General features: G+C 49.4%; 1 protein-coding gene across 1 annotated transcript in view; it reads right to left on the bottom strand.

Annotated features, from left to right (window-relative positions):
* The window catches only part of JAM3 (junctional adhesion molecule 3), a 31,832-nt gene that overhangs the window by 3,065 nt on the left and 13,943 nt on the right, over nucleotides 1-14,824 (bottom strand). The window contains exons 2-8 of the mRNA XM_066334828.1: nucleotides 5,114-5,179; nucleotides 4,245-4,358; nucleotides 3,272-3,424; nucleotides 2,230-2,432; nucleotides 1,863-1,962; nucleotides 1,427-1,556; nucleotides 85-139 (exon numbers count right to left, since the gene is read on the bottom strand). Coding sequence (XP_066190925.1) covers nucleotides 85-139; nucleotides 1,427-1,556; nucleotides 1,863-1,962; nucleotides 2,230-2,432; nucleotides 3,272-3,424; nucleotides 4,245-4,358; nucleotides 5,114-5,179 — 821 coding nt within the window. The remainder of the gene's footprint in view (nucleotides 1-84; nucleotides 140-1,426; nucleotides 1,557-1,862; nucleotides 1,963-2,229; nucleotides 2,433-3,271; nucleotides 3,425-4,244; nucleotides 4,359-5,113; nucleotides 5,180-14,824) is intronic.

The raw sequence follows: 14,824 nt of genomic DNA, 5'->3' as shown, positions 1-14,824 counted from the left end.
CTGTGGGCCCTGAAAGCGCCTCGTCCTCTGCCCACCCTCTTCCTCTCCCGACAGAGATGGGAAATGCAAATTGTGTGTCGTTACCTCATCATCTGTCCGGATATAGTTAACGCCATCAGGCTTTGCTGGAGTCTTGTAGCTGAAAGAAAGGGGGAAAATCTCATTTCTGGGACAGGAAGACTGCAGGATTTTGGAGGGGAGATGCTGGGAAAGATGGAAATGAGGAGGAGGAGGAGCTCAGAGAGAAGCAAACCCAGTTTGAGAGGTCTGTGTTTATTCCATCATTTACCATGACTGGGATTTTGTACAAATTCCCCTTCAGCACAGGGTGAAAGGATTGCTGTGTTTCCCTAAGACTCTGCAAAGAGCTAAAACTGATTCTTTCCTGGGCTCTCCTGCTCTGGTGCCTGTCACTGCCTTTCTGTGCCTCCTGTTATGTTTCTTGTGGCAATTATAAAGTTCATTTTAATCCTTCACTGCCAGAAGCCTTCAGCATTTTTCTTAGTTATAAGGAAGCACCACTTGTTTGCAATCCCACAGGAGCTCGGGATTTATACACGACTGTCAAGTCCAGTGTATGCCAACCCTCAGCTGCATTTAAATGGGATATTTAGAGCTTTTTTCTGAAAAACAAACGAAACCGAAGAGAAAAACAAGACAGGACTTGTACTGAAAGGCAACATTTAGCATAGAACAAATCTATCTGGTGAGAATCTTGGCTTTGCATATTTTATCTCCTCTCTAGACTCTGTAAGGACATCGAGGCTTGTCTCTGATGCTAATGCTGTTGTTTTTAACATTTTCATGGGCGCTCCAGAGCGGCTGTTTTTCATCCCAAATTTAGGTCCTCACAACTAGTGAGGCTTCCTGTAGAGAGCCTGCTCTGCTGCATCCATTCCCTGTGCATGTCCTGATGCTTCAGACTAATTGTGCAGCGAGCTGTGATCATTAAACCATGGCCCTCATTATGCCAACAGCACAGGAGCCATTGGACAAACACCTGCAGGCATTTAATTGTGCTGGGCCCCTTCCCCATGCAAAGCAGGAGGATATCAGAGCACAGCTCTCATCCACAGTTCTCCCTTAGGGAAATGCCATCCATTCCTGGAAGAGTCCAAGGGCAGGCTGGATGGAGCTCTGAGCAGCCTGGTCTGGTGAAAAACGTCCCTGTCCATGGCAGGGACTGGAGCTGGATGGTCTCTAAGGTCCCAGTTCACTCTGGGATTCTGTGATGATTCCGTGAAATAAACCTGGATGCTGCAGGGTTTTACAGCAGGGCATTGGATGCCTCATTGACTGGCTTGGCCTGTGGGCTTTCGTGAGGAATTAGGCGTTAAAATTCCTTTTAGTCACTTATTTTTGGTGCCCTTCAGACTCCTCCATGCTACCTGAGGGTGCAGAGATTTGTCCAAGCAGCCCAGCTTACCTTTCCCCATTCTCTTTGCCATTTGCAAAGTATCCCCTCCTGTAGGCACAGCAGATCCCGAAAGTGATGAGCACCAGGACTGCCAGGACCACCAGGACTCCCCCGATTATCCCACCGATGTTGAGGTCATCTGGCAAAGAGAGACACCAGCAACATTCCAGCAACATTCACACACAGCAAAATGCCATCTCTCAAATATTTTAAGCAATAGTTCATAGGGAACTAGTGAGTCCCTAACGTCAAGATTAAATCTGTTCACGATCTGACGTCTCCCTGCATTTTCAGATTATTTTTATCTCCTTATGTTTGGGGCTATGAGAGAGCAGGGAAGACTTAATGCTATAGGATGTCCCCCCTCATTCCTGATGGTGATGGCAATCTATTTATGGTGATATATCACCCAGAACTGATGAGAACTGTACAGAGAGCCACTCACAGACTTCCATCTCCTGCTCCTCACACTTGGCAAAGCCAGCGTCGTTTGTTGCTATGCAGGAGTAACGACCTGTGTCACCTTTGTGCACTGCGTGGAAAACCTGGCGAGGGAAAAGGGACAAAGGGAAGGGATGTGACATGAGAAACAAGGCACTGTGAGGGTGTAAAGATGTGCATTAAAATGCATCTCTGCTAAGATCTTCTCCCATCAATCTTCCCTCTCCCAGCTCGCCCAGACCCTGGCACACCTCACCTTCTTCAAATCATTCCTTCCTTGTCAAAGCCATGTTTTTTTCTGAATTTACAAGCGACCTTAAAGCAAATCTGTCCAGCCAAACAAGGCCTGATCAGATCTGTCAGGGCATTACCAGAGTGCCTGTGGCGGGGTTCAGGGTGTAGGAGGAGTTGTGGGATTTGGTGCTGGATTTGCTGTCGGGTGACAGAGGTTCGCTGTTGCGGTACCAGCTGTAGGTGGACTTGGGGAAACCTTCGTTCTCGTGGCAGTGGAGAGAGGCTGATTTGCCAACAGGGACAGCTTTAGGCACAGAGCATCTGGGAGTCATGGGTTTCACTGCGGGAAGACACAAACCAGGTGAGTGGCACTGTCGTGGGACATGAAAGAAAGATGAGAGACTCCAAATATTTCAGAAGGCAAAGAGCGGACTCGATATTTTCTGAGCCTGAGAATTGCTGAGCTCTTCCCAAGAGAAACTTTTAAACAGTTTTTCTTTTTCCCAAAACAGCCCTGTGTAAACAATATTCCTTTCCCATGACAGCAGGTGTTGTTTGCTGTTTCTGTCACTGAGCCAATGGCAGAGGTGTCAATATGGACCAATAATGTGACTTTCAGCCCAGCGTGTTATAAAAGGGCTGAATGAGTTGTAAATAACCCTTCTGATTTCTGCTGCCTCCTGACTGCAGTCAAACATCTTTATTTTGTATCTCATTGTGACAGCAAAGAGCATAGAAAAAAAAAAAGGCTTTATTGTCTAATTCTTACTACCTTTTATAAGGTGTTCCCACACAGACTGAACACGGTTGGTGAATAGGAACGACACCTCTCTAATGCCATTGGTTAAACTGGAGAAACAGCAAAACCCCACCTGGAGAAAGATTGTTTTGAGAAAGGAGAGTTTTTGGCCAGGATTGGTTTGAGAAGAAGCTTTCCTGAGAAATTTTTCCTTGGAAAAAAGTTAGCAGCTGCCAGCAGGCTGAAATCTCTCAGACCCAGAAATATCAGGCCCACAAGGCTCTACATCACTTCTGAATCCTGTGCTTTCTTAGAGAAAACCATCCAACCTTTCCATCATTCCCAGCTGGTTTTAAACCTCCCAGAGTGGCACTGTTTGGGACTCTGGAGATGCCCAGAGCCCCTTCTGTTCCCGTGGCAGAGGTTTGTGGGGTTGGTACCTTGCACTGTGAGCTGGATGTTTATCTCATCGATGGTTTTGGTGTCAGAGGGTGCAGCCACCTCGCAGCGGTACGTGGCCGTGTCCATCCTCGTGGTGTTCTTAATCACCAGGGATGTCCTGCTCAGAATCTCTGCCCGGGTCACAAAGTCCCCTGACACACAGGAAAGAGAGAGGAAAAAAGCAGGGGAGTCAAGACTAATGACTCAAGACTGAAAACCAGACTTGCTCTGGGTGTATAAATTAAGTGGCTGATCTCAGACTCTTCCAGAGTCAAAGGAACTCCACGCTTGAAAGCCCCAAAGGAAACCAAAGCTGCCAGCCCTGTAAGAGGATGAACTGGAAAGCATCACTCCAAACCTCAAAAACTGTGGCAAAATCGAACTTCCAAGACAGCTTTGTCTCCTTTGGAAGATTCATTTGGATGTGGCTCTTGTTCCCATCTGAAGTGCTGGAGCATTTCCACATGGAGTCAAACCTACTGGCACTGGAGTTCTCCTATCAAGCCAGAGGCTGCTTCTAATGCATCTCCCAGGATGCTGCAAATCCCTGTGCTGCCTCAGCAGAGAGCCCTGGCAGCTGGACACACAGATCCCTGCTGAGGTGCAGGTGGAGCCCTCAGATGTTCTATGAGAAGACAGGAGGGGTCAGTCAGTGCCTGAGAGCTCAGACACCCACTGACCTCGCTGGGACCCACAGAAGGGAAGCTGCATCATTCCCTTTCTTACCCCAAAAATATCTCCTAGGCAGGATCTCACTCCAGCTCCTACTGTGACCTGTCAATAATGAGGCAGGGAGGAAAAAAACATCCTGCTCCCTCTCCATCCTGCACTTCAACTGCTGAGCTCTGTTCCAGAAGAAAGCAGCCAAACAGAGCTCCTGCCTTTAACAGGCTTGTTTGTTCCCCATTGTACTGTTCCTGAAATCTGTTCAGAAGGCTCTTTTGGAAATCTGAGAACAAAGAATCTTCATACCCTGCATTTTGTTGTCAAAAAACACATACGAGGTTTCTCCATCTCGGATTTTCTTCCACTCGATCCTGGGATCTGGCGTCACCGTGGATTTAATGATGCAGGACAGCTCAACACCTAGCAGGAGAAATGGAGGCAACCCACATTAATAGGAAGCAGCTGTGTTTTTGCTCTGCTTTGAGCACTCTCACTCGGTGTTTTATTAGGAGATGCTGCCCACAAAGCAGAGCCTTCTCTTTCATCTGCCTCACAAACAGGAACGCTGCTGGGTTCCAGGAGCTATTGGAAGATGGATTTTGGCCAGCAAAAATAATAGTCCAGCAGCTATCAGCGATGGAGAGAAATGAACACCCTGTTCTCTGCAGGCTTATGGCACACAAAACCTTCAGTCAGGGTGAGCCCACAGCCCTGTCCTGCTGAGCAGAGCCACACGGTGACTCAGGGAGGCAGCATCTCCCTGGGCAGTGCCCGGGGATGGGCTGGGACAGTGACAAACCCAGCAAATCCTGTCCCCTCTGCGGCTGGCACTGGCAGCCCATGTCCCCTGCAGAGCCAGGCACCCCAGCAGGGTGACAGGAGCTGTCCCAGGGCACGTCTGTAGGAGAGAAATAGAAACTTCTCTCTCTGCGTATTAATTGCAAGGCAACTGCTTTTCCTTCTTTTGGGACCCAGTTCAAAAAAGCACTTAGGCAGAGACTTTGCAATGCCAGTGGCTTTCAGAGGACCTCAATAAACCATTTAAAACAGGGAGATACAGACATATTCTTTGGCACTTCTCTGAATCCCAGGCTGTCGTTGTCCTAAGGAGCCCGTGAGCAACAAGCTGAATTTTCCTCCATTGTTTGGCCTGATGCAGCACAGGCAGCACTCACTTTGGAATTCCTGCACCACGGGCTTGGTGTTGCTGGATGTCAGCTCCACAGCCAAGAGTCTGCAGCCTGGAAAAACAAACAGGGTAATAAGAAATAGCACAGCTCATAAGTCACCCGGCTAGGAACAGGCTGCCTGCTGAGAAATCCTCCTGGCCAGCTCCGAGGACTGACTTCCCCAGACAAAACCTCTTCCTGCAGCACAGCTCCAGCAGGACCGAGTTTATTTAGGAGTTGTGGTGTAAATACAGGAAAATATAATTGTTAGAAGTGGCAATTAAAGAGGTGGGTTAACATAACGGCACAAAGGCAGTGCCAGCATGAGCCATTTCCTTCTGCTTATTTAGATGGGAAAGGAACTGTGCTAACTCAGGAGTGAAAGTTTTATTTTGAATATTAACTCGATGGCCAGGAAAAGACAGGAAGCAGACCAAGCTCCAGAGATCCAGTCAGTTCCTGGGAGGTGGAATGGGCCAGGCTTGGCCTCTAGAAATGCTGATTCCATTGGCAAAGTACTGCAAGCGTGGTAATGTAAAACGTGAGGCAGTAAATCACAAGAGGACTGTGATTCAGAGAAAACAGGAGTTCAGCTCTTTGGGTAGAGCCCCAGCCAGACCCACACTGGGGAGAAAGCTCAGCCATGCAAGGCTGTGAGGCTCCTTACAACACAACCTTGCTCGTTCCCTTCCTGCTCTGCGCACCAGCGTTCCCAATTAATCCAGTCATCTTCCCTCTTCAGTCTGAAAAATCTGCCTTCCACGTCCTTTCTGCTCTGCACTCCACCAGGACAGGTACCCACAGCACTCACACTCTGCTGGGTGCCCTATTCACCAACAACTCTCCAGAGGGAGAGGGAAACAAGGAGGAGTTCTCTGGAAGAGGGAAGTGAAGCAGACAGAGGAGATTCCGGAACTGGGAGATTCTCCTTCTCTCAGGCAAACCAGGCTGCTCCAAAGCCCTGACAGGAGGTTCCATGCCACAATCAGTGCCAAAATAATCAGCTGCAGGGGCCTGCCATGGCCACACCAGCAGCTCTGCTGGGACAAATCCCATCAGAAGTTTCTGGAAGTCTAAGGGTGCCCACTGAGCTCGCTGGGCACTGATCAAACAGCAGGTTAAAAACGATAGAAAACTGCCTCAGGGACTTGAGGTGTAGCTAAAGTTCAAGAGTAAAAAACCATAACAAACATGGATGGAAGGCAGGAAAGCCAGCTGCAGGGAGATGTGGAGAAAGAAATGATCTCCAGCATCATGACACAGCTGGAAATTCCTGTGCTGGCTTTCAGCAGGGAAAGGCTTTGAGCAGAGACTGACAGTGCAGGGACAACATCCCTCTGGTGGAGTGGCAAGGCAGCAGCCTGAGAAACACCCAAGAGCTGCAAAGTCACTCCCACTGAAAGCTCGAGGGCCTTCAACACCTAAAATCCTTCCAGCAATGTTGAAATGTTCCCTGCTGGGTGTCATTTGATAAATGCTGACACTTTCCTGGGAGCCTCAGTGCTGGTACCCCAAAGACCACCAGGGAGAGCTGCAGTTTGGCAAGGTTTAGAAAGCTGCCTTTGTGTCCAAAATCATCGTTTCTCACACAAAAGCCACCAGCTGATGCGAACTAATAGCTGGCCCAGCCAAAACTGCTCCTAGCAGGACTTTTCCACCATTCCCCCTTCGGCACTGGAGAGGGTCACACAGCATTTGGGAGAAATCCAGTATTGAACTGAGCTGTCAGAGCTCTGGACCTTGGCTCTCTCCAGCCAGGAGCTGGTCTAAGCAGTAATTTCTGCAAGTCTGTTTTGAAGCAGAGTCCATTTTCATAAGAGTTGCTGCTTCCAGACCTCCCCCTGAAAGCAGGGAATTGTGCCAGACTATGCCAACACCTCCCCTTCCCTCTGTTCATTATGGAATGCTTTGGGTTGGAAGGGACCTTCAAGATCCTCCAGTCCAACCCCTGCCGTGGGCAGGGACACCTTCCACTATCCCAAATTACTCCAGCCTGGCCTTGGGCACTGCAGGGATCCAGGAGCAGCCACAGCTGCTCTGGGCACCCTGTGCCAGGGTGTCCCCATCCTCCCAGTGAGGAATTTGTCCCAATATCCCATCTATTCCTGTTCTCTGTCAGCTGGAATCCATCCCCCTTGTCCTGTCACTACGTGCTCTTGCACAAAGTCCATTGATCCTCCAGGTGTTCTGTCTGGGGCTGTGATCCTCGGGAGCATGAACACATTCCACTGATCCCAGCAAACCCCCAGAGCCTGGGAAGCTGCTAATCCCCAGAAGACAAGGCACAATTTTGGGGAAAATCTTTTTTTAAGTCTTCTGATGCGTTTTCAACAACAGTGAAACACAGCATTTGTGTGCCTCTGCTGTGAGACTGCTGCTTCTGTAACCAAGAATTTAACTGAGAGCTCAGGCCTGAGCACTCAGCTGATCTGAGAGGATGCTGCTTGGCCTCCTGCTCTGGACCAGTTTTAGTTCTGTTATGGATTCTTGCTTGCACAGTATCTTTTTCTGGAAAAGTGCTGCCCCATCAAGTAGACATGGCAACAGTCCTACATCTGCTGTAGTCAAAATATCAGTTCAGCTGAAGGTGGGGACAGCAAAACCACAGAGTTGTGTGGCTCTGAGGGAGTTATGGCTCTGGAAATATTCACTCCAGGACAGTGGGACTCTGTCAGACTCCAGCCCCATCTCATTTCTCAGAAACTGCTCACAGCAGGCTTTTTCTCACCCACTAAACACAAGAGATTCAGGTCTATCCCTCAGGCACAAAGCAGGATGACAACAAATTTTAGACAGAAGCTGAGTCCTTGGAGACTGTGTGAGAGGTTCTGACATTATTACGTGTATTGACCGTGGGCAGAGATCAATGTGGCTGCTTAAATCACGGCTAAGGCAGATTTATTCCTCTCTGTGTGGCAGAATACTGCAAGTAGCATGTTCTAAATTAAAAGAAGGTGACAGCAAAGCAAAACAAAAAGCTGAACTGACCATACAGACTGTACAGGAAGAGAGGAATGCTTTTCTAGAACCTTGCTCTGCTGGCAAGGGTTGTCTCTTTGCTTTGTTTTCTGTTAAATCATCATTAGTGTTTAAACCACCTTCTAAAAGGTGTTCCTTTAGGCTCCTTCCAGCCCAGCACGAATAAGCAGCAAAGGGTTTGTGCTATGTAAATCTCACTTCAAAGGCCTCAGCACCCGGGGTTTGGAGAACAGCTGGAATTGCATTCCCTCTCCAGAGCAGCATGTGTGCCACAGCACAGGCACCCACCACAGCCGTATGTTCCACATCCCTGAATTCCCACCAGATCCATATGTGCTGCATCTCCCAGCTCCTACCAGTACCTACCAGGTCTCCATAGGCTGCAAAATCCCAGATCCTACCAGATCTGTACGTTCTAACCCCCTGAATACCTACCAGCTCTCTGTGTGCTGCAGACTCAGCCAGACATATGGTTGAATCCCAAATGTCATCAGTTCTCCAAAATAGAATCCAGGACAAGGCACTGAAGTCTATAGCATATTCTTATGGCACTTTTCTTTTTCTTTTTTTTTAAGCTAAAAAGATCCAGCCCATGCTTGTTACTGTGACTCATGGTATCTGAATCATTTTAAAATGCTATACTGAAGAAAAAAAAAACCACCACAGCTTTATAGGCGACTCTGTGTGTTAAATCTCCTTTCTACTGTTCAAAGCCAAGCTTGACCTTCCATCTCGAGGTCTGTTTGAAAGCTCTAGGCAGAAATGTGAAGAGGAGGTGAGGTAATGTGTTACAGGGAGAGTGAGAGGATGACCAGGAGAGAGTTTGGGAGAAGTTGCTGGCAGCATCCTGCGCTGCAGCCTCACTCGATGCCGCGCTCGCCGTTATCTGATACAGTAATTTTAGTTAATGCACTGTCAGGCACAGGCAGTACAAAACCACGCAGCTGTATTTAAACACCTGCCCACCAAAGCAACAAAAATATGCCTTGCTCGAGGTGTCCATCATCACTAAGCCCTGGCTCGATTTGCAATTCAAAGCGCGCCTAAGCCATGTGGGAACGCTGCGATAAACCACACGCCTTGTTAAGCATCTCTGCTGGCTGGGTGGTTTACTCGGTGTATCAGGAGTGAGTTATATGTTGTGGGGTGTTAAAACATGTCAGCTGAACCCTCTGCACACCAGTACTCTCAGGGCTGCCTGTCTGGAGGTACCCCATCCATGGAGGAGCATCCATCCATCCACCCATTCCTCCATCCCTCCCTCCATCCCTCCCTCCATCCATCCCTCCATCATCTATCCCTCCAGCCATCCATCCCTCCATCCATCCATCCTTCCATCATCCATCCCTCTACCATCCATCCATCCCTCCATCCCTCCATCCCTCCATTCACCCATCCATCCATCCACCATCCATCCATCCATCCATCCATCCCTCCATACCTCCATCCATCCATCCATCCATCCATCCATCCATCCATCCATCCATCCCTCCATCCACCCATCCATCCATCCACCCATCCATCCATCCCTCCATCCATCCTTCCATCCATCCATCCATCCTTCCATCCATCCATCCATCCCTCCATCCATCCATCCATCCATCCATCCATCCATCCATCCATCCACCCATCCACCCATCCATCCATCCCTCCATCCCTCCTTCCATCCCTCCACCATCCATCCATCCATCCATCCATCCATCTCTCCATCCATCCCTCCCCGGTGCTGGCAGTGGAGGTGACAAGGACAGCCCAGCCCAGGCACAGAGCAGCCCAGGGGAGCTGGGAAAGGGCAGCCAGGCTGACCCCAGGGCTGGCCCTGCCTCTCGGGGAGGGTGTGTGCAGCAGGGAGGAAGCAGAGTGTGAAATGTGTGGGACACCTCCAGAGGAAGAGCGGAGGAAGGCACACAGAGCTGGACTGGGAGAGACAAGGAGAGGGGAGGCTGCGTTCCTGCCCCCAGCTTATTTTGAGGAAATCACCATAAGCCCTTTCAGGAACATCTGACCATCTGCCTGGAAATATCCATCCTTTTGTCTCCCAGAGCTGCAGGCTCTTTATCCCCCCTCTTCTCTATTCCCAGCGCGTCTCGTTGCAATTCCACAGTCAGATTTGTGCCAGGTGGTGCAGGACAGACAACACAGGAATGAGGGACCAGAGTGTCTCAGGCACTGTTTGGTCAAGTTTTTTGGGGTTTTCTTTGTCCAAAGGAAAAACCTCTGTGTGGAACTTCAGGAACAGCAAATGCACTTGTGACAGATAAAGGCTGGATTTATAAAGAGTGAATAAATGTTTCGTGGTACTCAGTCTTCACTTCCACTGCTCTCCTCCAGCCCAAGGAGCTGGTGCTGTGTTTGCTCTGGCAAGTGTCAGGCTGGAAGCCCCTTGGAGCCGAGAGGAGGGAGCAGGCAGGTGATGGGCTGTGTCTGCCCAGTGACCCCAGCCTTACATGCCTTTTTTTATCCCATTTTTCCATGGCACCTCCCTGAGCTCAGCCTTGACTCCGGGGTGGGCTGCCCTGCTGGAGAACAATGGAGATGTGCAGCGAGAGATTAGTGAACAAAAGCTTAGGAGTGTCTCCGTTCAAATTAAGTAACAGATGGACCTGGTCTGTGTGGGAGCTGATAACAGTTATAAAAAGGCCATCAGCAGACTGTGGCCAGCCCACCCTGGAAAAAACCCACTCAGTCGTAAATCCTCTCTGCTGTTATAGCTGCTTGTGCGAGCATGGCTTTATTTTTACCAGCTATCATAAACCAGCATGACTTATTTTAAGATGCATGGCTTGTGCTGCTCAGCTAAAAGGGTGCCAGCTCTCTGATAGACACCTCCCAACAGAGATGTGCCCGCCCGGGCAGGGAACACGAGGCACAATTCACCCGGAGAAGGCAAATGCAGCCTTACAGAGCAGTGTTGGCATCCACATGGCTCTGGGCTCTGTTCTCCTCTCTTAGGCAGCTCACTCGTGGCACTCCTGGGAAATGCTGATGGTGAGGGGCTCTCTGGTGGTCCCAGCTGGAGCAGGAGCCCAGAGGATGAAGCTGTGAGGAACACCACCGGGTATTTGCATTCATCTGAAGGTGTAAGCACTTGGGATTTTGCCCTTAATTCACTCTCTTCCTGCTCACCAGGACAGAAGGTGAGGAGATGCCTGACTTCAAACAGGGTACGAGCAGTTCTGGAACGAAATCTTAACCTGTTTAAATCTCCTGATTTAAATCTCCTGACTTAAACTGGGACCTTAAAGACCTGACTGCATTTGCTGCAGAGAGGGCTCATTAGCACCCAGGCCACGCACACAGGCTTTTTTCTTCCTTTTCTTTTTCTTTTTTAGTTTTTTCTTTCCTCCTCCTTCTTTTCTTCTTTGTTTTCCTTTTTTCGTTTTTTTTTTCTTCCTTTTCTTTTTCTTTTTTTAGTTTTTTCTTTCCTCCTCCTTCTTTTCTTCTTTGTTTTCCTTTTTTCGTGTTTTTTTTTTCTTCCTTTTTCTTTTTTAGTTTTTTCTTTCCTCCTCCTTCTTTTCTTGTTTTCCTTTTTTCTTCCTTTTCTTTTTCTTTTTTTTTTTTTTCTTTCCTCCTCCTTCTTTTCTTCTTTAATTTCCATTTTTCTTTTTTTTTTTTTTTTTTTTTTCTTTTTTCTTTTTCCTTTTGGACAGGAGGATTTACTGTTTACCTCCTAACCAGACAGCAAAGCACACCCACCCTGAGGAGTAGAACTGGTTGCTCTCAAGGAGATATGAAACTCTCTTAGGTTAAAGCCTCTCTGCAAAGCAGCTCCTTCTGCAGCCAAACATTCCTCCTGTCTCCCAGGCAGGCAGGGAAGTGTAGGTGTTCCCTGGGAAGACCACACAGAGCTTTCTGATGGTTTCCCCAAGCCTGGTTTCATCACGTTGAGGTGCAGCTGCAGACAGACTGTCTCAAATCACCATCTGACCAGGGCACCTACAGCTCGGAGTTTCACAACCTTTGCTTGCTGTGGCATTGCAGCGTGGGTAGAGATGAGATGTTAAGGTCCTGCAGACTGGTACCTTCACAGAAACAGCCCCATTTTATTAAAATGGGGTCTCCTCTGTCCCAGCAGAGGTGGCTGGAGGTACCAGCCCCACAAAGGGACCCCCACGCTGCTGCCAGCAAGGAGAAAATGGACATTTATACTACATTTAACACCCTGCAGATGTGGCTGTACAAGCCTTGCCCAACATCTTAATCTGGGCCTGATCTGGCCCAGCTCTCCTGTTTTCCCAAGCTCATCCCCTGGGTTCTGGCTGTTCTCCTGGAAAGGACTGACTGTACGAGTCAGGAAGGAAGCAATATTTGTGTGGATGACTAATACCCAATACTTAAAAGAGATTAGGATGGAAGCAGCAAGGGCTTGAGATTTCCAGCATGTCGGATTGCATCTCTCCCTGGAATATACTTCAGGCCAACTTCAGCTCAGAGAGAGGATGGAAAGAGCTGGAATTTGCCCCTCAGAATCAGGAATGAAGGGTAGTGGAGGGGGAACAGAAAGGAAGCAGGAACAGGAAAGTTGTTATTACCATTCCCTGCATTCCTGAATTGCTTCTTTCTTCCCAACAAACCCGAGGCTGAACTGAAAGTCTTATTTCCCTTTTGTGAGCAACAGGGAATAGGGCATGGAGCTTCTGCCAGGGGATTAGTCCTGCCCAGACCACTTCCTTGCCTTGCTGCTGGCCTCTGGGGTCAAGCCCTTCACACAGATGCTTTGGGCTTCCAGTGTTAGGCTGAGTCTCCAGGAGGTAAAAACAGGGGCAGGTGACCTTGCTGTGTGGTTCTGAGACAGGAGAGCTTCTCCTTACTCCTTACAGCTGCACCAAGGTCTTGGCAAAAAAAAACAGAGGAATCTGTATCCCTTGTCCAGGAAAGCATCAAACCAGCCAGGACGTGCTCAGTGCTGGTCTAGCCATTTTCATTAACAAATGGGCAGCCTAATTACACCTTCACACTGGGCTGGCTCACAGCCAACACCAGGGAAATCAGTGCAAAAAATGGGACAAGAGGGGATGCCAGGAGGGCAGCTCATCCCCACCTCAGCTTTAGGGCATGGAAACCCCGGGATGCAGCTGGCAGGGCCCTGGAAACCCTGAGGAAGCCGAGGGTCTCCTGTGCAATGTTTCCCTCTAATAATTTCCATCTGCCCAGGTGCTGTAACACTTCTGAGCTGAGCCTCAGTCCCTCCACATTCAGCATCCCCTGGAACTCAGCAAGGATGTACAGTTCCAGTTCACTGGAGGAAAAAAATGAGGAATGGCAATCACAGGAAGAGCAGAGGCCCACGCTATCTCAGGCAGCAGTGGATATGGCACTGTGTGACCTGTTTACCAGATGAGAATGCCTTGCAGCAGCAAATCCCAGGAACAAAGATGGGGAGCACTGGAGAGCAGTGGGAACTTTCACACAGGGCAGATTTGAAACCAACCCTTCCTGCCTATTCCCACTTGCCTCCCATTGTTTCCACAGCCAGCCCTAGGAACTGCCATGCAGGCACATCCTACGTTATTTCTCACTTCAGCAAGTCCCCTTCCTCCCCAAAGTGGCAGATGCTGGTACCAAATTAGTGCAAAGTGGGAGGCAACCAGCAGATAACTATCACAAGAGCCAGGGGCAATGGTGTTCCTGCTGTCCTCTCCCTTCCTCCCAGCAGGACTCCCCTGGCAGCAGGCAGATGCTGAGGGATGAAATCCAGGACAGAGTGGGGTCAGCGAGACGTGACAGGGATCCGTGGCCAGTCTCAGGGAGAGGGAATGAACTGCAGCGGGAAAAGGGGCAAGTGCCTTTATTTTTGGCTCAAGTGGGAATTTGACTCAAGGATTGCTGAGAATCTCGGAAGGCACGGTGACGTTTTCCAGGCTGAGCGCCAGCCGAGGCACAGACTTGATCTCAGCAGGTATTTGACTTCCCTGGGAGCCGGGAGGCTCGGTACCTGCCTGACCCTGGCTTTTGATGAGGACACACATCTCAGAAGCTGCCTGCAATGCAAAGACAGGAAATAAGCGGATATGCTATCAGCACCAGGCTTTGCAGTGCTCCTTAGTGTCTGGCTGTGTCCCAACCATCAATACAGAGACTTGCAGGGGTTTAGCCTATAATCCTCTATTCCTCTGTCTGTGACTCTAATCTCCTGATCCTCCCTTCTCCTCCAGCCTAGAGCTTGACCAGCAGAACACGGATCCGGGGTTCTGCTTATTGAAGGCCAACCATGTCATCTTCCTGTGGAAAATGGGAGTTGGGAAGAGAGCAGCAGTCATCAGAGCCAAGAGCCAGGAGTAGGCTGGAGAAGGGAACAGGAGAGGGCGTGAGCAAGCACACAGAGAAATCATTTATGACAACACTGAAAGCAGCTCTCGTTTTAAGAACATTTCCTCCAATTTTACGGGGTAATTTTTGCCTTTTTTTTTCCCCCTGCGTGCGCATAATTCCAGCCCGGCTACAAACCGCGATTGTCTCGCTAAATAATGCACCCAGCAAAAACACGTCCAAATGAAGGAGCATGGCTGCAGGCACTCGGGGAGCATCCCCAGCTGCCTGTGAGCACAGCAAGAGCTCCTGTGAGCACAGCAAGAGCTCCCAGCCATCCCACCGCCGTCATTCCACGCAGCTTTGAAGCTCCGCAGAACAAAGGACGCAGCCCCACGAAGGGGGGGAAAAAAGCGCTCGGCGAGGCTCATGCAGGTCCTGAGATGGGATTTTAGGGGCAGCCCCGGATCACAGGAGCAGATCTGAAAA

The sequence above is a fragment of the Sylvia atricapilla genome, chromosome 23 (assembly GCF_009819655.1).
Source record: "Sylvia atricapilla isolate bSylAtr1 chromosome 23, bSylAtr1.pri, whole genome shotgun sequence".
NCBI classification, from domain to species: domain Eukaryota; kingdom Metazoa; phylum Chordata; class Aves; order Passeriformes; family Sylviidae; genus Sylvia; species Sylvia atricapilla.
This window is presented reverse-complemented; position numbering and strand designations above follow the sequence as displayed.